This window comes from Phoxinus phoxinus (assembly GCF_949152265.1).
Source record: "Phoxinus phoxinus genome assembly, chromosome: 2".
Taxonomy (NCBI): domain Eukaryota; kingdom Metazoa; phylum Chordata; class Actinopteri; order Cypriniformes; family Leuciscidae; genus Phoxinus; species Phoxinus phoxinus.
Window position 1 is genome coordinate 51,085,408 of NC_136877.1, and position 22,672 is coordinate 51,108,079.

The 22,672-nt window shown below is 39.6% G+C and overlaps 2 protein-coding genes across 2 annotated transcripts in view; both read right to left on the reverse strand.

Annotated features, from left to right (window-relative positions):
- Positions 1 to 22,672, reverse strand: part of LOC306992573 (uncharacterized protein) — an 868,003-nt gene that overhangs the window by 772,107 nt on the left and 73,224 nt on the right. The window lies entirely within an intron of this gene.
- Positions 431 to 22,672, reverse strand: part of LOC306988081 (uncharacterized protein) — a 34,091-nt gene continuing 11,849 nt past the window's right edge. The window contains exons 24-52 of the mRNA XM_079592809.1: positions 21,929 to 22,061; positions 21,779 to 21,846; positions 21,401 to 21,535; positions 14,887 to 15,181; positions 14,679 to 14,768; positions 14,118 to 14,193; positions 13,863 to 13,958; positions 13,052 to 13,191; positions 12,815 to 12,925; positions 12,614 to 12,725; positions 9,492 to 9,622; positions 9,304 to 9,388; positions 9,037 to 9,197; positions 7,778 to 7,885; positions 7,572 to 7,695; positions 7,383 to 7,484; positions 6,936 to 7,091; positions 6,731 to 6,830; positions 6,542 to 6,653; positions 6,257 to 6,391; positions 6,070 to 6,176; positions 5,896 to 5,978; positions 5,710 to 5,793; positions 5,010 to 5,108; positions 2,363 to 2,474; positions 2,201 to 2,287; positions 1,981 to 2,113; positions 1,519 to 1,586; positions 431 to 1,239 (exon numbers count right to left, since the gene is read on the reverse strand). Coding sequence (XP_079448935.1) covers positions 1,101 to 1,239; positions 1,519 to 1,586; positions 1,981 to 2,113; positions 2,201 to 2,287; positions 2,363 to 2,474; positions 5,010 to 5,108; positions 5,710 to 5,793; positions 5,896 to 5,978; positions 6,070 to 6,176; positions 6,257 to 6,391; positions 6,542 to 6,653; positions 6,731 to 6,830; positions 6,936 to 7,091; positions 7,383 to 7,484; positions 7,572 to 7,695; positions 7,778 to 7,885; positions 9,037 to 9,197; positions 9,304 to 9,388; positions 9,492 to 9,622; positions 12,614 to 12,725; positions 12,815 to 12,925; positions 13,052 to 13,191; positions 13,863 to 13,958; positions 14,118 to 14,193; positions 14,679 to 14,768; positions 14,887 to 15,181; positions 21,401 to 21,535; positions 21,779 to 21,846; positions 21,929 to 22,061 — 3,382 coding nt within the window. The 3' untranslated portion in view covers positions 431 to 1,100. The remainder of the gene's footprint in view (positions 1,240 to 1,518; positions 1,587 to 1,980; positions 2,114 to 2,200; positions 2,288 to 2,362; positions 2,475 to 5,009; positions 5,109 to 5,709; positions 5,794 to 5,895; positions 5,979 to 6,069; positions 6,177 to 6,256; positions 6,392 to 6,541; positions 6,654 to 6,730; positions 6,831 to 6,935; positions 7,092 to 7,382; positions 7,485 to 7,571; positions 7,696 to 7,777; positions 7,886 to 9,036; positions 9,198 to 9,303; positions 9,389 to 9,491; positions 9,623 to 12,613; positions 12,726 to 12,814; positions 12,926 to 13,051; positions 13,192 to 13,862; positions 13,959 to 14,117; positions 14,194 to 14,678; positions 14,769 to 14,886; positions 15,182 to 21,400; positions 21,536 to 21,778; positions 21,847 to 21,928; positions 22,062 to 22,672) is intronic.

Sequence of the window (22,672 nt, forward strand, 5' to 3'; positions counted from 1 at the left end):
TTAAAATATGTTCATATAATTTATATGACATGTATTATATATTAAATATTATATTACACTTTATTATTAAATATATTACATGAGTTAGTGTATTCTTTGAGAATTGAACCCATGACATGCCATTGTATAAATCTAAATATATTTGAGGCTACTGTAAATGTATATGTTTTCAGTATATCAAATGTGTGTTTTGCCTTATTCTTTCTGCTCATTTATCCTCTTGCTTAAAGCTCATTATAAAGTATGTATTGTTGTATTTCTAATTTTTCTTTTTGCTGTGAACTCGAACCTATGTCTATCTCAAGGTAGTGTATGGTGAAGGGCTGAAGTTGCTAGAGTTAAAGTGTAATTATGTGTTAATTATGTGATAAATACTGTAATATCTTCATTGAATTTTATGAAAGGGGGCCACAACACAGAAACAGAAACACTCAATGCAATCTGTGTTTATTTCAGCTGTGGTATATTCTGTAAGTTGTGATGCTTAAAATCTTTAATTTCCATGTGATTGAACAACGTTTATAACATGTTTTTTTCCTACTTGGTGTAATGAGACAATCAATGGAAATTGAGATGTTCATCATTGTGCTAAATTATATTTTTTCACATTGAAAAGCAGATCAAGAACATACTTGTAATTCATAATAATCTAGTATTTATATGCAGTCAAAATGTAAAATTGTCTAAAATTTTCATTATAATATTTTGGTCTATGAAATGTAATTTTACAAAGCAAGAACAAATAAACATATTTTAAAATATTATAATTTTGTCTTGTTTAAATTGCATGAAATGTCTAGTATCATTGCTTCCATCCACCAGCATAACTGCACTGTATTTCTACTCTTTTTCTATTGTATTATTTCAAGCCGAATCAGTGTGACCTGACATTCTCGAAGATTACACAGACAAGTGAACATGATATAAATATACATCCACAGTAATACAATCAATGTACAAGATGATTAAGCAGCTCATTTCAGTTCAAGAGGTCTGATTCACAGCAGCAAGTTTAAAATCTTCCCATGACTGGAACTGACAGCAGCTTCACCTGCAGTGATAACTGTGTTTAATGATGAACTCACGTTAACGTGAGTGTTTTACTGGCAGTAGAAGGTCATGACGTTCTCTTGGTTTCCTCGTATGAGCAGAGCGGGACAGTGGATGCCGTAGCTCAGCGCTTCCACCCAGGCCATATAGAGAGAACTGGGACAGTTGACATCAGGGACTGGAAGAGAACTGAAACACACACACACACACACACAAACATTATTGATGAGGAGACACATTAAACGTACACACTACCAATCAACCACCTTCTTAGATGCTTCATAATTAGTTTTACAGACAAATACAAACTGTGCTTATGAACAAATAAAAAGTGTTTTGAAATGTTTTTTTGTAAAGTGTTACAAAAGTGTTATAAAGTGTTGTAAAGTTGTTTTTGTCATTTTTATTAGTTTTAATTGTATTTTAGTGTTTATTTTATTGTTCATTTTATATCAAATCTATACTCACATTACAACTAAAGCAGCATGTATGGAGTTCTTCTTGATGATCTCGTTTAGTCTCACCGACCTCTCCACCTGAAAATAAAAGACAGTTAAATAGAGGAACTGATGGATCCCAGCTAACGGGGAACATTCTCATAACTTTCTGCCAAGTTATGAACAAACACTTTTTCCAGTAACATTAACAGAATGTTCAAAGTAGTAAATAATTACAGTCTTTAATAATGTTCTCAAAACATTAGCACAAAAACCTTATTTATATATCGTTTATGGAATGTTTTTATCTGAAATTTTCAATTGAACATTCGTCTAGTTTCAGAACATTCAGAGAATATTCAAAAGTAATGTTTCCATAATGTGTGAAGCATGAAAAAAAATGTATATTCGCTTAACATTCGTACAACCAAGGAAAAACAACAACACACACACACACACACACACACACAAACACACACATAAACACACACACCTTGGGTTTTATGGCCTCCAGGTCTTTGTTGGAAACTTTCCATGGACTCAGTCTCTTGAGCTCCGGTACGTCTCCTCCAGCCTGTTCTTCACTCAGCATGAAGGGGGCGATGGTTTCCTCGTATTGCTGCCAACTACAGGAGTAGAGAGGAAGCAAACCACAACAGTTACTACAAACCTACATGTTTTTGTCTGCATGTTTATTTGTGCACATTTCTCACTTTTTAGCTAGAGGAGCTTTATCCACGTCTGTTATCACGACGATGTCCTCGATCTCCAGCCGGAATCTCTTCAACAGCATCTTCATGCTGAAATGAGGAACACATTGACTTGTCTGCATATCAAAACTGTCTAGTTAAGAAATAATGATCATTGACACTCACTCGTTACGGTCTTCCTTCATGGTCTGCTGGTCTCCTAAGATAAACACTCTGATTTTGCTCTTTTTCCAACGGTTTCTTCTGGTGAGCAAATACGGCACTAAAAGAGTCAGGCCTGAGAGAGAGCAACAGTATTCAGAATAATAAAATTGGAACGCAAACTGTAGAAAAGCGGGTTTGACTCCCCACCTTCTGGACATGGAACTGTGCGAGACGTTATAAAAAATAATAATGGTCCAACTCGCAGCTACACTATGGTGCAATGATGGTGTTTACTTTATTTACACTGAAGTAGCGTGAAACAACCACGAAGTGCAAAGTATTTACAAGTGCTGAAGGGAAAAAGTAACAAAACAAATACGTCCAACACAAAAGAGAACAAACTCCAAAAATATGTCCACTTATCCACTATATACTTCACAGGTGTTGATTCGATGGTGGCACTTCTGTAGCTAACTCACTCATCCAGCCGAGAGACAAAGTCTCAGCGTTTTGGGTGCTCTTTTAAAGACCAGACTCCTCCCCTATAGAAGCCTACCAATAACAGGAGAGTATGGTAAATGTATTCACATATAAATAAACATATACTACAAATATATTACCATTTGTGACATAAAAACATTACAATCAGAAAGATAATGATATAAAACATCCAATATATTCACAAGTGATCACCCTCAATATGCACAAACAATCCAGTAACGGCGTGTGCACCCGTCTCTCTATAGCGAAAGCATAACGGAGGGAAAATGAATGTAAGTGGATGCTAAAAAGTGTGGTAGTGCTACTTCACCTCCACATCAGGTCCCCTTCTTCACAATACCTTCCTCCTCTCCAGGCTGTGCACTATTCGGATTACCGAGACAGGTAGTCAGCGATAACATTCTTTCTGCCGGGTATTTAGTGGACCTTGTAGCGGAAGGGCTGTAGTGCCAAATACCACGGGTCACTCTGGCATTATGGTCTTTCATGTAGTTGATCCAGCTCAGGGCCCGGTGGTCTGTCTCTAAGTCAAACTCCCTTCCAAGCAAGTAATACCGGATGCTGTCAAGGGACCACTTGACGGCAAGGCACTCTTTCTCAATGGTATCAAACTCAACATTTTGCGGCTGAGGAACAGCTCCTATGCCTGTTGCTGAAGCTTCTACCTGAACTAGGAGCCGCTGGGTGAAATCAGGAATTTGCAGGACCGAACGTGAACAGATCTTTTATTTCATGGTTCTGGTGCTGTCTCACAGTCCTCTGTTCAAGGTAGGGGGTTCCTCACCAACTTAGCCAGTAGGTTGGTCAGTGGAGTGGCGATGGAGGCAAACTCCAGGATGAATCTCCTGTACCATCCCACAAGGCCCAGAAAGGACCTCCCTTCTTTCTTTGTCCTTGGCCTCGGGCTACGCTGAATCGCCTCCATTTAATAGACCTGCGGTGTACCTGTCCCCTGATCTTGAACAGAAGCAAGCACTTAAACTCAAAGACACTGTTGTGCGACACCAGGGCACAGTGACAGAGAAGAGGTCACAAGCCGGCCACCAGGTATACCCATCATCCTTCACAACAGATGAAGGAGAGTGGCTTCAACCAGTTATGCGATTGGATTGGAATGTGATGTTTCATTGGGGCATGTGTCCAGACAGTTATGACTCACTTCAATCAGCAAATGTGGAGGAACCTCCAAACCCAGACAAGTGCTTGAAGGTTAATGCCAGATGGATTCTTGACACTGACACATGTAATGAGTGGATTAACGAGGATGACTATGAGATTGACGGGAATGGGAATAGTATGAGTTTCCGCAGGCGTATCTACAAAAGCACAGAGAAACCTGTGAAAAACCTGTCTAACCTGCAGAATCGTTGGTCTACGGCAGGGGTGCCCAATCCTGCTCCTGGTGAGCTCCTGGCGATCGACTGTCCTGCACAGTTCATCTCCAACCCTAATCAAACACACCTGAAGCAACCAATTAAGGTCTCCAGAGCATGTCCGGATCACTTGAAAATTAAATGCGGGTGTGTTTGATTAGGGTTGGAGATGAACTGTGCAGGACAGTCGATCGCCAGGAGCAGGATTGGGCACCCCTGGTCTACGGATTAACATTTATGCTAAGAAGCATCAGAAGAGAAAAGGCGCAAATGCAGGGAGAGAATGGACAGAACAGGAAACACTCTTGCTTTTAGAGGCTTTGGAGATGTATAAAGATGACTGGAATAAAGCTGCCAGAGCACATTGGCAGCCGTACACAGGATGACTGTATTCTTCACTTCTTACGGTCGCCCATTGAGGACCCGTACCTAGAGAACTCTGAAGCCTCAATGGGTCCTCTGGCCTATCAGCCTGTTCCCTTCAGCCAGTCAGGGATCCCTGTAATGTGCACTGTTGCTTACCTTGCATCTGTGATCAACCCCTGAGTGGCCTCCGCAGCTGCTAAGACAGATTTAGAGGAGTTCTCGAGAGCAAGAGAAGAGGCCCTGCCAGAGTTGTTCAGTGCTGTTCAGGTTTATCAGACCCCCTTGAGCTTTGACTGGCTTTACCAGACCAAGATCATGTTGGTCCAGCAGCTAGACCAATACCAACCCAGACTGAACCAGTTTGAAACTTCATGTCGTGATTTTTTTTCACAGTGAGTTTAAGTATCATTTATGCAGTCGTATCTCACCTCCATCATCAGAGATCCAGTAGATGTCAATGGTTTTCTTTCCCTGTTTCGTTTGAAATACCGATCTGACCTGATCGTTTGAGCCATCATCAGAAATATCTGGATGGGGAGTCAAAAAAGGAGGTTTATAAAGGTCAGGGGTCAGATCCCACCAAATGAAGCTTGATTGAAACAACATGACTTTGTTGATTATAATGGAAGCATCCTGATTGGCTGACTGAGTGATGACATCAGGTCTTGAAGTGTTGATTCTAAAATTATATTTTTTAATGTTCTATTAGTTACACCAAGAAAAATAACTGTAAGGATAACTATAATGATAACTTTTTTAGCATCCACACCAAAAGCAAAATATCATTCTGTTTATTATAGGTGCATGCTACATTTTTGTCGTCTGCCACTTTAAATGCTCAAGCTCTTTAAAGTCAAGTTGGATCTGATTGGCTGCTAGTGTTTTTATCATTTATAGGCAGGAAAAAATCATTCTGAAAATGATTCAAATGATCCTGGCATTAGATTCCTCTGTGTCGTTATCGTTATAGTTGTGTTGTGTTGTGGACTCTGCAATTATTTCACATTTAGAAAGATTTTTTAAAACTTAATATTTATCATTATCATTCTAGTTATTATTAACCTTGGTGTTAAATGTCCTCAGGGTGTGTCAAATAATATTTATGAGCACAGAAAAAAGACTGGTTACCTGAATTCCGGTCTGAATCGTCATTTTCGGATTGCTTGACTTCATCTGCGTCGAATGCTGGATTGTCAATTGCTGATGATCGACCTTCAGCCAAAAAAACCCCACATAAAATTGTATCTTATGCCTCAAACTGCAGCGTCAATCCATTTTCAAGTTATTATACTGTATAAAACACACAATACACACTTGAACTCTCCAATGCATCCGTAACGTCCAATCCATCCATCATTCTCAGAAGTGAGATGCTGTAGCTGGAGTCAAACGCGTCGCTGAACAAAAAATATTAAACAACATCAATATACAAAGAACTGCATGACAAATAAACTGATATTTGTGAACAAAATCAGCTTCTGAAGTCACCTGATGGTGTTGACGTAGTCCTGTAAACTCTCAGGTTTACATTCCTGCCAGTTCATCTTGAATCCCATAACGAGGGTGTTCGGCTTCAGTTTACCAAGACCTGAAGCCTAGAAAAATTATTGAGTCTTTGAGAAGGACGTAATGAAGAGAAGAAAAAGGTGTTAGAACAGATTAGCGACGGTCTTACCTGCATGAGATTGTACGCGCCGTCTTTCAGACTCTCGGCATTGAAGGACGTGTAGAAAGAACGGACCTTCCTCTGATTCAGCCAATCCACCAACATATCGGTGCTGTGCTGCGGAAAACTGGACTTCTCGTCCTCCTGAAAGCCAGAGTTATTCATTTTCCACAATATGAAAACATCTTTATATAATAAATGTAGCATTTCATTTTGAATTTAAGCCATACATTATCATGTTCATATTGCCAGTTTAACAGTGTGCATCAAAAATGGCCCAGCTCCAGTTCTTACTATGATAATGTTCCCACAGATCATCAGACTGATGTTTTTGGTGAAAGTCCCCACAAAGTCCACCAGAGCGGGACGGGCGTTCGGAGGGCCGGTCAGAACGAGACACTGAGGCCTAAGAGAGAGCTTATCATGAGCGGCTGGTGTATCGTGATCAGATCAGTTTGGTAATATTTACTTTTACAGTCTCACCTGTAGTTTTTGACGTGATCACTCACACCAGTCAGAGACATGGAGAAGGACAGAGCCATGTTGTATGAACTTGCCTGATAAGACGTGCCCCAGTTAATCTCTGGACACACGATCAGACAACAGTCAACGCATTAAAATAACTGATTATAAATTATGCATTATTCCAAATAATTGGAAAAAGTCATAATATGAATCATATACACACGAGGCTTGTTATAGGTGACGTAGCCTAAGAGGCAGAGGACGATAGCGGACGTGACAAGAGCGGCCCACCATGTGAACAGAAACATGAGGACAATAGACAAGAAAGCAGCAAACAGAGACGCCCACGGACTGAAGTAACGGAACTGCGGCCGCCAGCCTGCGAGAGACAGACACGAATATTAGACACAGAGTATGGACCAAATATTGCCATAAATGGCAAAACAAGATCTAAAAAAAAAAAAAAAAAATGCAAAAGGGGCTCCAAAACAGAAATGACCATTGATATATATATATATAAATATATATATATATAAATATATATATATATATTTTTTTTTTATGAGTATATTTTAATATTTATTTATTTGTTTATTTACATATAGTTTGTCTGTTAATCCAGTCTGTCATTTATACAGTTCAAAACTGATGATGATGATGAAGTTCTCACCAGGTGATCTGGTGACCGTCGCATGGAAGCAGCTGAAGTTGATGAGGCCGTAAGAGCAGAGGAAGAAGTTGGAGATCAGAGGAGCGATTGTGTTCAGATCACCTGAAAATACCAACATGACACCAAATGTTAAAGCATCCGCAGAGAGAAACACCTCAGTAACCGATCTGGAGGAGGTCCAGGACTCACCGATGAGGATGAAAGCCAAAGCGATGGTGAACATGAGCATGTATCCTCGTAAAGGCTCGTTGTTTTTCCCATAACCTTTACCGAAGAACCCAATGTAGGGGTAGATGTTATCCTTACACAAACACTGTGTAAAAACACACATACAATGTCACAATCAACTGTATTCCAGATAAACAACATTATCATTAAATCGTCACATCATGTACCTGAAATATTTTGGGTGCAGACACTAAGAAACCCAGTGCTGATGACAAGGTGGCGGCAAAGATCCCGATGGTAATTAAATGGCCAGTTCCTGAAACAGTGGTAAGAATCTGGAGAAAAACAGTCTTAGTTACCCATCCAATCATCCATCTATCTATCCATTAAGCCATCCATCTATCCATCTATCCATCCATCCACCCCTTCATTCATCCATCCAGCCAGCCATACTTTCATCATTCATAATCAATCTACCTATTCTTCAATATGTCCATTCAGCCATCAGTCTATTCATCCATCCATCCACCAATCCATTCATTTTTCCATCAATCCATCCATCCATCCATCCATCCATCCATCCATCCATCCATCCATCCATCCATCCATCCATCCATCCATCCATCCATCCATCCATCCATCCATCCATCCACAGTAATATCCCTGTGTTAAATTAAATGTTTATAACCACTATCAGAGTGATACAAGTAACACTAAAGCAGTGTTACAGTTATTTAGATAATTGATTCATTGAGTGACGATTGAGCATTATTGAAGACAACTGATGATAGCAAGCAGAATCACTGAAGAATAGAGAAACACAAGAACTACAACTGACTTCCAGCCACAGCCTTATATCAAATCAAGATCTCAGCAAAGGAGGATTGAACAACTCCACAGACAGCATTACCAGGTTCACTTATTACTAACCAATTAAGAATTATTGAGAGATAACAGAGGTTTAGATGTTGATAATAGTTTAGTTTACATTTGTGCATTTGGCAGACACTTTTATCCAAAGCGACTTACATTGCATTATCCTATACATTTATACATAGGTATGTGCAATCCCCTGGGATCGAACCCACAACCTTGCATTGTTAACGTAATGCTCTTACCACTGAGCTACAGGAAAGCTCAGTCACCATTTGTGTTTGAGTCACCATTATGATTATTGGTGTTTGTTTTAGTTGGACAATTTGACTCTTGATATCTCTGTCTGTTGTAACTGTGTTTGTTATGGCAAGAACTAAATAATGTGTAATAGTTTTACTTAACAGTAACAGCATTGTACTAGACAAAACAAAATGCCAAGGTCATGGGTTTGATTCCCAGAAAATATATGTACTGATAAAACCCCTTTAAAAACATATAGTCACTTCTCATTTTGTCAAATACATTAATGTGAATGTAAAATCTACTCCACCTTCAAGCAGTCATAGTTGACCAAACGTAAAAATTGTGTTAACAGGGCCAGAAGCCTCACCTGGAAGTTGTTTGCCAGTCCAGAGGTACACGTGTAGTTCTGTTCACAGCGGTCAAAGTTCCAGCCAAATTTACAGCCCAGACCGCTGCATTGGATCGAAGAATTAGATAGCGCTAAACTATCATTCAGAATGCCAGAAGCGTCTCTCACAACAGTTGAAGCTGAGGAGGAAGTGAGGAAGTGCTTCAGTGAGGACAACGGATCACCAATAAGACACACATTTAGGGTTTAAGATACAAAACAGAGACGAAAAATGTATATTCTCACCACATGTGATTGCGATAAATAAATAGCTCACGGTGGTCCAGAATATGGCCTGCAGTGTCCCTTTAGGAATCCCACCTGTTGGATCCTGGACAAACGATGCGACAAACAGGCATAATTTATTTAGCTTTTTAAAGGCACAATGACTTTCCTTTTATACAAGTTCTATTCCTGAAAAACAATCAGATTACCTTGAGATCTCCACAGATGTTGACACCAGACAGAATTCCTGTGGCGGAAGGGAAGAAGATGGAAAACATCCTGAAGAAAGATCCATCTTTCCCCCGGAAGGAAGGCAGCAGATTCGATAAGAAAATATCAGCTGGAAGAATTAAAACTGTGGTTAGGTTTAGCTGTACCTTCACCAAACCCTCTGGCTGTGATTTTAACAATAACTCTGACAAAAGAAGGCCATTGTCAGATCTGCTTTTGTGTCTTGTGCTCTGGGACATTTATGTTGTCTGGTTTCTGTGTTCATTCCTGTGTCTTGTTTCTTGTGGCCAGGTTGTAGTTGTGTAGTCTTTTCCATTTTCATTAGTCTGCTCCAGGTGTGTAAGTTACCCTTGTTAAGCGTGTTTACCCCTCTGTTCAAATAGCCCTTGTATTCTCTGGTTCTCTGTGGGTCGTTGTCTGATGTCATGCAGGTGTCTACAGTTCCCTGTGTTTTCTTTGTTTTTCTCAGTGTTATTTTGTTCCTGACTTATGTTATGATAGTTTATTTTCATAAAAATCTTCCTGCATTTGGACCCTCATCTCTGCCTGCCGTCTTTGATTCCCCCGTCCCGTGACAGATCGACCGACCTATAATGGATCCAGCAGGGAGAATTACACATCTCCATCAAGGAGATCGCTGCATTGAGGACTATACACGGGTTTCTGTGCAACGTCATCACGTAGATGCTCGCGCATCTAAGAGGCAGAAAGCAACAGTCTTTACGGCTATATCTAGCAGAAGCAGAGATGACGCGGAGCTGTTGTGTTTTTATGATTTTATACTAATGTTTTTATGATTCGCAAACTTAGTTGGACAATTTCATACTAGTCAACTAACTAACTTTTTACATAATGTTATATTAATATGCAAATGAAACACAAGCAAACAGATTCAACTCTGAAATTGCAGTTTATTATTGAGTCAACAAGAATTTACAAACAATGCGAAATCTACGTTAATTACAATGTTCTTTTACAGAACTCGGCATAACATATAGCGGTCTTGCCTCTTGGATGCGCGCGCATCCGGTATTGTTTGTATACAAGAAACCTGTGTATGCTCTGGATTTTATTGAGTTGGATAATTTGAGCAACATGATCAAGGAATGCCTGATGATATTCTTCCGGAGAGGGCTGTTTGAACCGCTCAGCTCACTCATGCCGTTTTGGGACCTTAACTGAATACTCAAGTTTTACATTTATCTTGCACTGCAGTTGAGCGGCTCTGCACTCTCTGTGGGAGTCGCAGAGGAGGAACGCGGCACTCCCACTGTAGCCCACACCCCAGAGTCTCGTCCCGTCATGACCACCACGCCAGAGCTTCCAGCCGCCATGGCAGCCGAGTCAGAGTTCCCGATAGCCATGATCGTTGCAGATGAAGACATTAGGGTGGTCCATAGGTATTTGAGACTGGCATCGAGCCTGGAAGACACGCCGCTTTGTTCGGTGCGAGCAGCTGGTGTCTCTGCAGTCTCAAGTCTGGGGGTTTAAGCCAGGATGGCCACCACGCCTGAGCCCTCGGTCAAGATGGCCGCCACCACTTCTAAGCCCTCGGTCAAGATGGCCTCTGCCACGCCTGAACCCTCGGTCAAGATGGCCGCCGCCACGCCTGAACCCTCGGTCAAGATGGCCGCCACCGCTTATGAGCCTTCTGTCATGATTTCCGCAGCCACTTCTGAACCCTTGGCCAAGATGGCTGCCGTTTTTGAGCCCTCGTCACAATTGCCACTGCCGCTTTACAGTCAGCTGCCGGCCCGGAGGCCTTCCCAGAGCCCACTGCCTGCCGTGAGGCCTTGCCTGAGCCACCCAAGCTCCTGCCCCTGCCGGCTCCGCCCTGGCCCTCAGCTGGGACTCCTGTGAGCTGGAGCCTGACTGGTTCGTCCCACTGGCATGGAACTGGTGCCCTAAAACTGCCGGTAGCTGTCTGTTAACCCTAATCTACCCTGGTCCCCCGAGCTGCCCGCTCCGCTCTGGTCCCTCTGGTCCCCCGAGCTGCCGGCTCCACCCTGGCCACCCGATCCGCCCCAATCCCCATCCTGCTCCCACTCTGCATGTGGCGGGGGGGGATTAATGTCAGATCTTCTTCTGTGTCTTGTGCTCTGTGGGACTTTTATGTTGTAGTTTCTCTGTGTCTGGTTTCTGTGTTCATTCCTTGTCTTGTTTCCTGTGGCCAGGTTGTATTTTACTAGTCTTTTCCATTGTCATTAGTCTGCTCCAGGTGTGTCAGTTTCCGTTGTTTTCTCGTTTACCCCTCTGTTTAAATAACACTTTGTATTCTCTGTTCTCTGTCTGTCCATGTCCATTTGATGTCATGCAGGTGTCTCCAGTTCCCCGTGTTTTCTTTGTTTTTCTCAGTGTTATTTTGTTCCTGACTTATGTTATGATGGTTTATTTTCATTAATATCTAACTGCATTTGGATCCCTCATCTATGCCTGCCGTCTTTGATTCCCCTGTCCCATGACAACTTCCAGGATACAAGGATGAGTCTATTGTTTTTGGATAATCATATTATGACCTTTTACAAAGACTTGATTTTGTTTTTGGGCTCTACTAGAATAGGTTTTTATGCTTGAATGGTCAAAAACATCTTCTTTTTCCCAACTTTGACACACAGCAAAATTACACACTAAAGAGAGTTGAACGTAAAAACCCATATTAGGTCCTCTTTGAAAACCAGAGCAGACAGACATGATGTCTCACGCTGCTTGTGGTTATTTTATGCTGGTCTTGCAGATATACCACCATCATTTGATCATGTAAGTCATAATTAAAGGATAAAATGTAAAATATATATATAACATACTAAGTCATAATTATAAGATCAAATGTCAAAATTATGACATGCCTATAATTCAGAATTATGTCATACTGTAGTTTTGACTTATGTTATAACTATAATTTATCAAAGCATGATTATTTTTTTTGCTTATGGTGGAAAATGGCTTCCATTTCTTTCTTTATTTGTTTTGTTGTCTCAGGACAAAATATTGACTCGCCAAATTATAAAGTTTATAATTTATATAAAGTTTAGTTTATATAATTTATAAGTTTAATGGATGCACTTAATGCCTGCATTAGATCTGGATCTTGTTTACTCACCCTGGTAGCCGAAAAATCCTGCAGCCTGCTTCTCTGTGCTGGGGGGAAGGATCGTCCCAACAAAATAATTAGCCAAGGAGAGCAAGAGCGCAATGAAGAACAGGATCTGAGCCTGTGGTGGAGCGAAAATCAAAAATAACAAAAGGCAGTCATGCCATCAAGTTTTGGGAAATGAGCAAAGACAGGAGCAGAGGACCGTACCTTTGCCTCCCAACTCATGCCAGCAAATGTGATGCAGAGCAGGAGGACGACGGTAATTGTCCCAATGATTCTCACATCATTGACATCATCCACCATCTGAGCTTTATTGTCCTGAGAAAAGAGAAAATGATTGTGAGGGAGATAAAAATACGAAAATAAAATACTTTTTCTTTCAAGCAGCTCTCTGAATTTCCTGAAACCCAACAATAAATACATTCATTTGTAAGTGTGTCTCACTTTCAGAACATCTCTGACGGTCTCTGCAAACCCCACTGTGTTGAGGGAACAGGCGAGAGCGTTGGCGAATGCGAAGAGCAATCCGATGGGCGCTCCGAGCTCCGGACCCAGACTCCGAGAGATCATGAAGTACGTGCCACCTGGAGAAAAGATCACGGTTTGCTTAAAATAAAATACAAATCTCCCTACATTTGTTTAAAACAAATTAAAATTATGCATTTCTTCCACATTTTTTATTTCAGGAGAAATAACACAATCTCATGACAATTCGTAACTATTTTACATTTTGATGTATTGGTGGCTTATTCGTATGAATTCATTTGATCTCTTTTGAACGATATACTTGTGCTCCAGTGATGGATACGTTTAGGGGTGGGGTTAAGGGTGGATGTTCATGCTTACTTTTTTCTAATAGTTGTACAAATTCATCCGAAATCACCACCTCGTTACTTACTGTGGTTTATTGGGAGGTGTGGTGTTGTTGATGAATTTGTGTATTGTATTTGGTACTTGTGGGTTACCGTAGACTCCCTTATTTAATTAATTTGGGTAGGTGTGTTTGTGTCATCTGTGTCTCCTAAGACAGTAAACTGTTCAGTAAAATGAATTGTGTTGATGTCTGCCTCGTTAATATATAACAGTTGCATTTTCACATAAGATCAGATCGAGTAAAGTTATCTTGTTTTAAGCATGTTTATATATTTTGACCGTAAACAAGATCCTGAATAAAACCAACATGAAATCAAATAGGTCTTATTTAGCCTACTTAAAACATGTTGCTTTCTCATGGTAAACAATTAATTTGACTCACCAGAGTAGATCTTCCCGTTGGTGGAGATTGCAGACACTGACGTCGCCGTGATCGTTGTGATGGTGACAGACATGAGGATAATGACGTAGGTCAGAACTACAAGAAAAAATGCAAAATTGTATGTAAAATGTCTGTAAAAGTGGTCTTTAGATTTCTGAGAGAGGATATGTTTTACTGTTTAAAAGGCATTTGAGAATGAAAAGCGACTTTGCCTGAAGTTTGGGTATGAACTAAATAAAATAAACTTTGACTCACTGATTCCGGCTTGAGACGTGATCCACGGCAGCCGCAGGAACATAATGACTCCCCATATGTTTAACATACAGCGAATCTGAAATTAATAGCACAAAATTACACAAAAAACCCCTCAAAACCATTCAAATGCATTATGACCATTTAGGAGAAATGTACTTTATTATTTAATTTGACAATGGGGTGAAAAGTGACCTAAAATTCAGTTTAGAAGTATAAAATGAATTTGGACTCAGACCATCTGCTCTTGGGAGAACTTGAGAAGTATTTGAGTTCTCCAAGGAAGACATATGGCTTTTGGTCACATGTGTCTATAGGCAAATATGAACACAGTTTGAAAAGGTTATATTTTTTAATGTTTTATTATTTGAGAGGACACTGTGAGAGGAGACATTTGGAGAGTATTGAATCAACCTAAGCACAAGGTTACGGCTCTAACATTGAGATGTCTTAAAACCCTAGAAGAAAAAAATTGGAGACGTAAACATTAGCTCGCTATTTAACTTCTAGGAGAAATTTCTTGAGATGTTAAAGAGATCAAATATTTAATTCCTGTTTTCTCACCATGACTCCCAGAACCCATCCAAAGCGAACGAGTTTGACTTTGGGCCGTTCATCATCCTCTGGTGGTGGAGGAAGATCATCAGGATCCGGCTGTTGACAGAATCAGAGAATCAACACCAAATGTCAAAGTGTTGCCATCCAAACAATAGTATGTACAATATTCATTTAGATTCAATTTGATGTTTTCTATATTCAAATAACCACTTACTGGTTTGCGCAGAACATCCAGTGACGGTCTGGTGCTTTTTATACGTCCCGTCCACGTGTCTTTAGCGTAATATTCATATTTTGGTACGGGGTCAAGCGGATTGTAGAATGACATTTTTCTCTTGTCCTGCTCCTTCCCGTAATCAAACTCTGCCATATCCACGGTAACACCTTGAGACGGGACATTGTTGTCCGGGCGGCGTAGACCAGGGATTATGTTTCTGATGCGATCAATGTTTTTGACCATCGTGGATCCTGTGGTACTTTTTGCCTGTGATTTCCGTGCCCCCTTCTGCCTAAATCCTTGTGAAGATCATAAAATGATCCACAGAAATCACACCAGACGATCACAGTGCCGAGTCATTCCACGCATCCAGCGAGCCGAGTGGACTTGAACTGACCTTCATCTGCTGTCAGACAAATGAGTCGCTTTTCTTTTATACCTTAATTGAGCCGACATGCATACACCCACTCAAACATACATTATGCATACACAAACCATGATTGGTGGTTGTATTTTTTTCTCTAGCAATCTTTGAAATCTTTTTTGGGAAATGATCAACGGGCTGGTTTCACATAGATCTGTCAAATAGAGACTGCCAAAAGCTAAACTCTTACTCGGTCATGTAGAAAAAAAGTTGATTAATATAAAACTAGCCAAACAAAACAAACACAGATCAGATCTCCTTCAGCCAAAGTCACCATCATAAATGAAATGATTACAGATCATGTTGATGTGCAGACCGACACTTGGTTGAGTTTACGGGTCTGAATGACTTGCATGTAGGCCTGGAAACTTGTCATTAACCTGGGATTTCACATGTTTTTAAGCACGTTTAAAGTGTATCCAGCTGTTATCAGCACAGCGTTTAACATCTCAAACCTGCTCACAGACCTCAAAGGTAAGACAAATACATAAATTATATATTTTTAATTCATCAGTTGACAATAATTACCGGTAAATGGAAATGAATGGAAATGGGACTCTGGACACTGCTAATTCATAGCTCATCAAATGTCTCAAATGTAGAAAAAAAAACAGACCCAGAGTCAATAGTTACCAACAGTAAGTGTCTAGTGCTTTAAAATGGGAAATGTTCATATTCATATTGAGATCTCTGACCTTTGATGGCAGACTTTGATTTCCATTCTTCTGTGTCATATTATTCACCATGGTCACCTTCATTATTTTCAGCTGTTGTTAATTATCCACTCATTACTTTGCGAATTTAAGATCTTGTATTTATTTTAGTTTTTCTTGTATGTTCCTGGTTTCCCCTTCGGTGTTCATTGGATTATTGCCTTGATCTCTGGTCTGGATTATTTATGTTTTGCCTTTTATAATTAAATCTGTGTGATTTATATTCACCCTGGCCTCATCCTTGCACACATGTTACGGTCCATTTTTAAACAAGCAACAAAAATGTTTGTCTACCTTACAAGTTGTATGTCCCTCAGTGGTGTAAATAAACTAAATCCTTACTGTACTACTTCAGAGAAACACATAGACTTGACACGAATACAACATATTTTCAAGTTTCTCTCCTGACAGATACGAAGAATACTAATTTTTAAAACTGCTAACTGGTCCCGTGAATCAAACAATAAAAAGGAAAGGCTTAATTGCAAGTCTACAGTAAACAAATAAAACTCATGAATAGAGAAAGTATTACATGCAGGTGCATGCATACAAAGACACACACACACACACGTAAATCTGCAGCCTGCAGACCAACAATGTAGGCTACTATAGCATGGATGGTCAATGCTTATGGGGACTTCATGAACATTGTAAGAAGTGTTCTGGTGCTTGGAGAGAGGGCAGTGCTTGAAGTGTTTGAAAGCAAGACACTTTAACAATCTACGAGGGCGCCCCCCTGTGTCACGCATTTTTAAACCTTTGAATCAGGGTACGAAGCAGTCACGTGGGTGTGTGTGAAACCAAGCTTCGGATGTCATTAGTCACGTGATTTAAATAGAACGAATCAAGCATCGATACAAAGCTTCAATGAAATTGTTTCTTTTTTTTACACACGCCTCTGAGCTTTGGTGTCATGGCTAACATCACACAGCAAGTGTGACAGAACGCAAGAACAAATACGCTTTAAAACAGCAAATGTGAAGACCGAATATTATGGATTTGCCAGCTGTTCAACTCCTCTGCCTTGAACTAAAAACTAAAAAAAAAAATGGTTCTCACTCAAGAACCACTCAAAAAAAGTGGTTCTCAAACCCCCCCAAAAATAAGCTGTTGAACGAACTTAATTAAATTAAAGGACAAGTTCATTTTACACTTAAAGCCCTGTTTACAGATCGTATCTGATGAAATAGAACGGTTAAGATAAAAATTTGGACACATGCTGCTGTCCTGAGAATTTTAGGTTTATTTAGCTTTTGTGGACCTATTTTGCCAAACGCGTCACACCCGTGATTCTTCCGTTGAGAGCTTGAATAATAGAGCCCAGCCCAGTTGGTGGCGATAATGCACCTTTGCCAATTGCAAGCAAACCACGGGCATATACACAGAAGAAGCAGAAGATCGCTGTCTTCATTGAAAGCATTACAAACAGACAGCTAATAATGTGGCGAATTTGTGCAGTTCCGAATTGCAGGAAGATTCGTGGCAAAAGGAACACCACCAAGTGCCTGTAAGCCTTGAGACAGCAGCAGCTTCGGCAACAGGCGTAACACTGGACTCCGTTGTCAACTGCCGTTCAAACTCTGCCTTTCTTTGCAGAAATTCCTCCTCTGAATATTCAGGCTCAAACCTGTATCCCTGTCCATCAAAATCGATCTCAAAACCGACTCATCCTCCCATATAAATGTCTCGGAATCCATTTCTAAGTTGACACAGATAGCTTCGATCTTGTAAAAATGTTTAGATAGCCTACGATACCGCGTCCGCGACTGCATAAGACTACAAAAAGCATACAAACAACCCCATTTCCGTTTCCCGCGGCGGAGTAATACCGTAACGTTACCTCACACAGCGAATCCAATACAACTTAATGGAGTTGGACAAAAACGAAGATAAAACCCGTTGGAAAGCATCTTTTTCAGCGATTTTTGAGTGCACATACCAGTGAACACCCCTGACCACTCGGTGAGTTTCACATCTTTGTAAACGAAAGTTTAATGTGTTTTAGGAAGGAATCTTCCAGTGCACATAGACAACCATTGTGGGGGTGTGGGGGGGAAGCGAACTAAACCTAAAATTCTCGGGACAGGAGCATGTGTCCAAATTTTAATCTTAACCGTTCTATTTCATCAGATACGATCTGTAAACAGGGCTTTAAGTGTAAAATACCGAACTTACCCTTTAAGGAAAACTTTTCCATGAAAATTAATTCAATTTTTCCAACAAAATCTGATTTGTTTGAAATGATTTGTTGTAATCTTTTTGTATGAACTTAAATTTATTTAGTCAATCATGATAAAGTTTAGTCGGGTTAGTTTTTGTCCTGCCTAAAATCACCAACATTATAATTTTACCTAATTTGACTCTACAATCACTTCTAATGCTAGATGTTACTAGAGTTCTATTTAATTAAAACCATGTTTTACACAGTAATATGAATTATTACTTGTGCAGTTCTGCGAGTGAGGTTTAATGCAAATAAAGTGTATTCTGATTGGCCACACCCTAAACACAGTCGCCACTGTCCTGCATAGGTAACCACAAAATTCAAAAACATTACAGGAAGTCCTAACATAACTGAACATTAAACACTAACATTAACTAACAACATATTTCCATTTACTGAAAAACACATACAATAACACTTTAATCCCTACATTTAGTCACTTGCAGAGCATGCTGGCAATTTGTCAACAAAAATGATTTATATAGTTTTCACACAAATTAATTAAGTAAACTTCCATTTTAAATATATTAGGTTGATTGAACACAATCAAATTAAGTTGTGACAAAATATTAAACAATCATGTTACTTTTGCTTATTTTAATGAATTAAATTTAACAAGAGGCTAAAATAAATTTTTTTGAGTTTTCTTTGTTATCAGTTTTTTTCCGTCAGTAACAGTTTTGTTACTATGGTTAGTTTATTAGTATGGTACCGATTAGTCCTCCACTGTTCGTTGTTCTGCTGATTACCATTCCTGTGTATCCAAGCCCTCCGTTTCTCCAGTCCTTTGTCTTGCGTTGATGTTGATATTGTCTGTTACTCTGTTCATTAAATCTCCTTTTGCTTTATTTCTTCTCGTCTTCTGGGTTTTATACACACATCAAGTGACAGAGATAATCTAGTCAATATAATGATGAAAAAAAAACTACCTGGAGAATACAATACCAGTTATGTTTTTATTAGAAAAACAGCTGTGAAAAAAATCTCCTTTAGTTTATTTATTTCTTAATACTTTATAATACATATAGTAACATAGTACTTACAAATCATCAACAAACTATTAGTTTATAGTTAATTAATAGTTAATATTGTTGTCTCTACATTGTTAATATGCTATTTACAAATAGTGAGTTCTTCATTCATTGGCACTGTAATTAACACAATTATTATGTGTGGCAAGCATGGCATGGGCGGGTTTTTTTTTTTTACTTTATTTTGCAAAAAATACAGAACAAAACATTTTAAGTGCTGACAGAAATAGTTGACCCAGAATTTAAAACAAAAACACTGAGAAGCAGCTGAGAAGTTGCTTAAAAGTAACAAACTCATAAAGTAGTCCATATGATTCGTGTGCATTATCCCGAGTCTTCTGAATTCATTTGATTGTTTTATGTGAAGAACAGACTCTATTTTAAGGCGTATTTACTCCAATCGTGTCCTCCCTCATTTGAATCTGGCGCGCTCGTGAGACCGCTTGTTTACATCAGCGCGCGCAATGAGCACCATTTAGAAGATGTCGCGCCTGTCGTCAGTCCGGTATATTTGTAGAAAGTGAAGAAGATTTGAAAACTTGGTAAGTCTCACTTACCTTCATTGCATACGTCTGTAGAGGGCAACACACACTTTGACAACCATTTAGATCGTACTTTAGCTTTGCTAGTGTGGGATATTACATTTTTGTCAGGATCAAAGCAGTGAGGGATATAAATAAAGTGTGTTCATTAAGACATGCTAATTGTTTATCAAAAATATGTCTAATCATAAAACATTAAAAAAGTTCTGAAAATTACTTGTGATCATAATCTAGGACCTGAATAGCTACAGTGCATGCCATTGTAAAAACTGTACTGTATCTCTCATGGCCATTGGAAGTTATCTGGCATTGAGGTCAGCTGCCTACTTTTCCGTACACAGCCAGGCGTGCTTCTCTGAATATGAATCCATCTAAAAGAAATAAACTCCATGTATTTCAGCAGTGTGAAATATGATCATTCAGGATTCGTAAAGGGTTGACCAAGCTAGAAAAATGAGTTTTAAAAGCGATCAATACTAATATCTCAAACTATGTTCAGGTTTGTCAAGACACCAAAGTCTGTGTTCAAAAGTCAGTCATCTCAAAATGTCTCAAATGACCTGAGCTGCACACCACATTTTTTTATTTAATTAGATATTTAAAATCGAATTATTTAAAATCATAAGGATCATCAGAATCATTAAACATTTCAAATCATCAAAATAATCATAAAGAAAAACGGAGACATGCCGGAAGCGGCTGCTGGTCAATATGTAATATATGTACAAAGCACAATCTGATAATATTGGAGCCTCATAAATCATTTACGTTTCAAATTTAAGAATCATAATTTGAGGTTAAACAAACACACTCGCTAATTATTAATAAACTGGAGTGTGTGTTTTAGGTTAGTAGCCCCAAAACTCACACTTCAAAATGTGTGCATGTCATTTTATTAAATGCAAAACATCAAGCTCACATTTCTTCATAATTGTTTTAAAGTCTTTTCAGTGCCTTTGAATCAACTGGTGTTTTACATTTACATTTATGCATTTGGCAGGTGCTTTTATCCAAAGAAAAGAATATACTCATCTGCAGTATATTCTGTTCAATATATGTTGTGAATTGTGATTGTGACTGTACAGCATTAATGCATTTTAAAACAGTTTTCTTTTTTACTTGGTGTAATGAGACAATCAATGAAAGTTGAGATGCACATCAAGAACATATTTGTAATTTTACATATTTTAACAACAACTTAATAATTTACCATTTATATACAGTCAAAATTTAACATTTTTATAACATGATTATTGTGATTGTATTATTATGGCATGAAACTCTTATTTTCTACTTTGAAATGAAAGTCCTGAGATAAATGACTTCCCTCCACCAGCATAACTCCACTGCATTTCTATTATATTCTTTGTGGTCGACTCTGTCTGACCTGACATCCTTGACGATTATACAGACATATGAACATGTGATATACATATACATTGTAATAGAATCATTATACAAGAGGTCTGATTCACAGCAGCAAGTTTAAAATCTTCACATGACTGGAACTGACAGCAGATTCACCTGCAGTGATAACTGTGTTTAATGATGAACTCACGTTAACGTGAGTGTTTTACTGGCAGTAGAAGGTCATGACGTTCTCTTGGTTGCCTCGTATGAGCAGAGCGGGACAGTGGATGCCGTAGCTCAGCGCTTCCACCCAGGCCATATAGAGAGAACTGGGACAGTTGACATCAGGGACTGGAAGAGAACTGAAACACACACATTCTGTTTAGAGCTGTTATCAGGCATACATTGACTGGCAACGCTGGTCATATTAGTTAAGCGAGTTAAGAAGCCTCAACTGGTTTAGCTTACGTTCTCAAATGCCCTAAATTATGCAAAAGTATGACCAATTGCTTGTGATGTCACTCATTTGTGAATCACTTTGGATTAATACATGAAAATGACGTATCATATAGGATTGGTAAACTGCTCTAACAAGCAATACTCACATTACAACCAAAGCCGCGGGGATGGAGTGTTTCTTGATGATCTCGTTTAGTCTCACCGACCTCTCCACCTGAGAATAAAAGACAGTCAAATAGAGGGTCTGATGGATCGTACTCGTGTTCAGAACGACACACACCAGCAGGCACACACACCTTGGGTTTTATGGCCTCCAGGTCTTTGTCTGAAACTTTCCATGGACTCAGTCTCTTGAGCTCCTGTACGTCTCCTCCAGCCTGTTCTTCACTCAGCTTGAAGGGGGCGATGTTTTCCTCGTATCGCTGCCAACTACAGGAGCAGAGAGGAAGAAGAATTTTTCACATACCATACATTATTACAGCTCCTTTATTCCCAGTATGTCTGAAACACGCTGATTTCTTCAAAGCCCCTGCCTATGAAAAGCTCTGAGTGCTCTGATTGGCACGCTGACCCACGTTACGTTGTGATTGGACAAACACCTCAAGCGTACATTGGAAATGTAACAGGCCTCACCATTATCTCGAGCTTAAGCTTCCAAGGCTTCCATAGCATTTGTAAGCACACAGTTAAAATGAATGTTGTTGGTTTTACCTTATTTACCTAGAGCCCGAGTCGGATTCTGAAAATGAGGATGATCAAGCCGATCGATCGGAACCATTTTAGCAAGTTTAACCCCTCCGGTCCTGCTCACCCTGCTCCGAGGGGACTCAATCGTGTTCGGCATGGGAGGCAGGCGCGCTGACAAGGACGCTAAAGGCAGTAGCACCAGTTGCTAGTGCGCCTCTTGAGATCAGGGGAGTGAGGATTACTCTCACAGTTCTTACTAGCCTTTGTTACACTCACCCACCTAAATCTCACTCCCACCCGGGTCACGGCACCATTGTAACCCCTCCGGTCTTTCTCGCCCCGCTCCAAGCGGG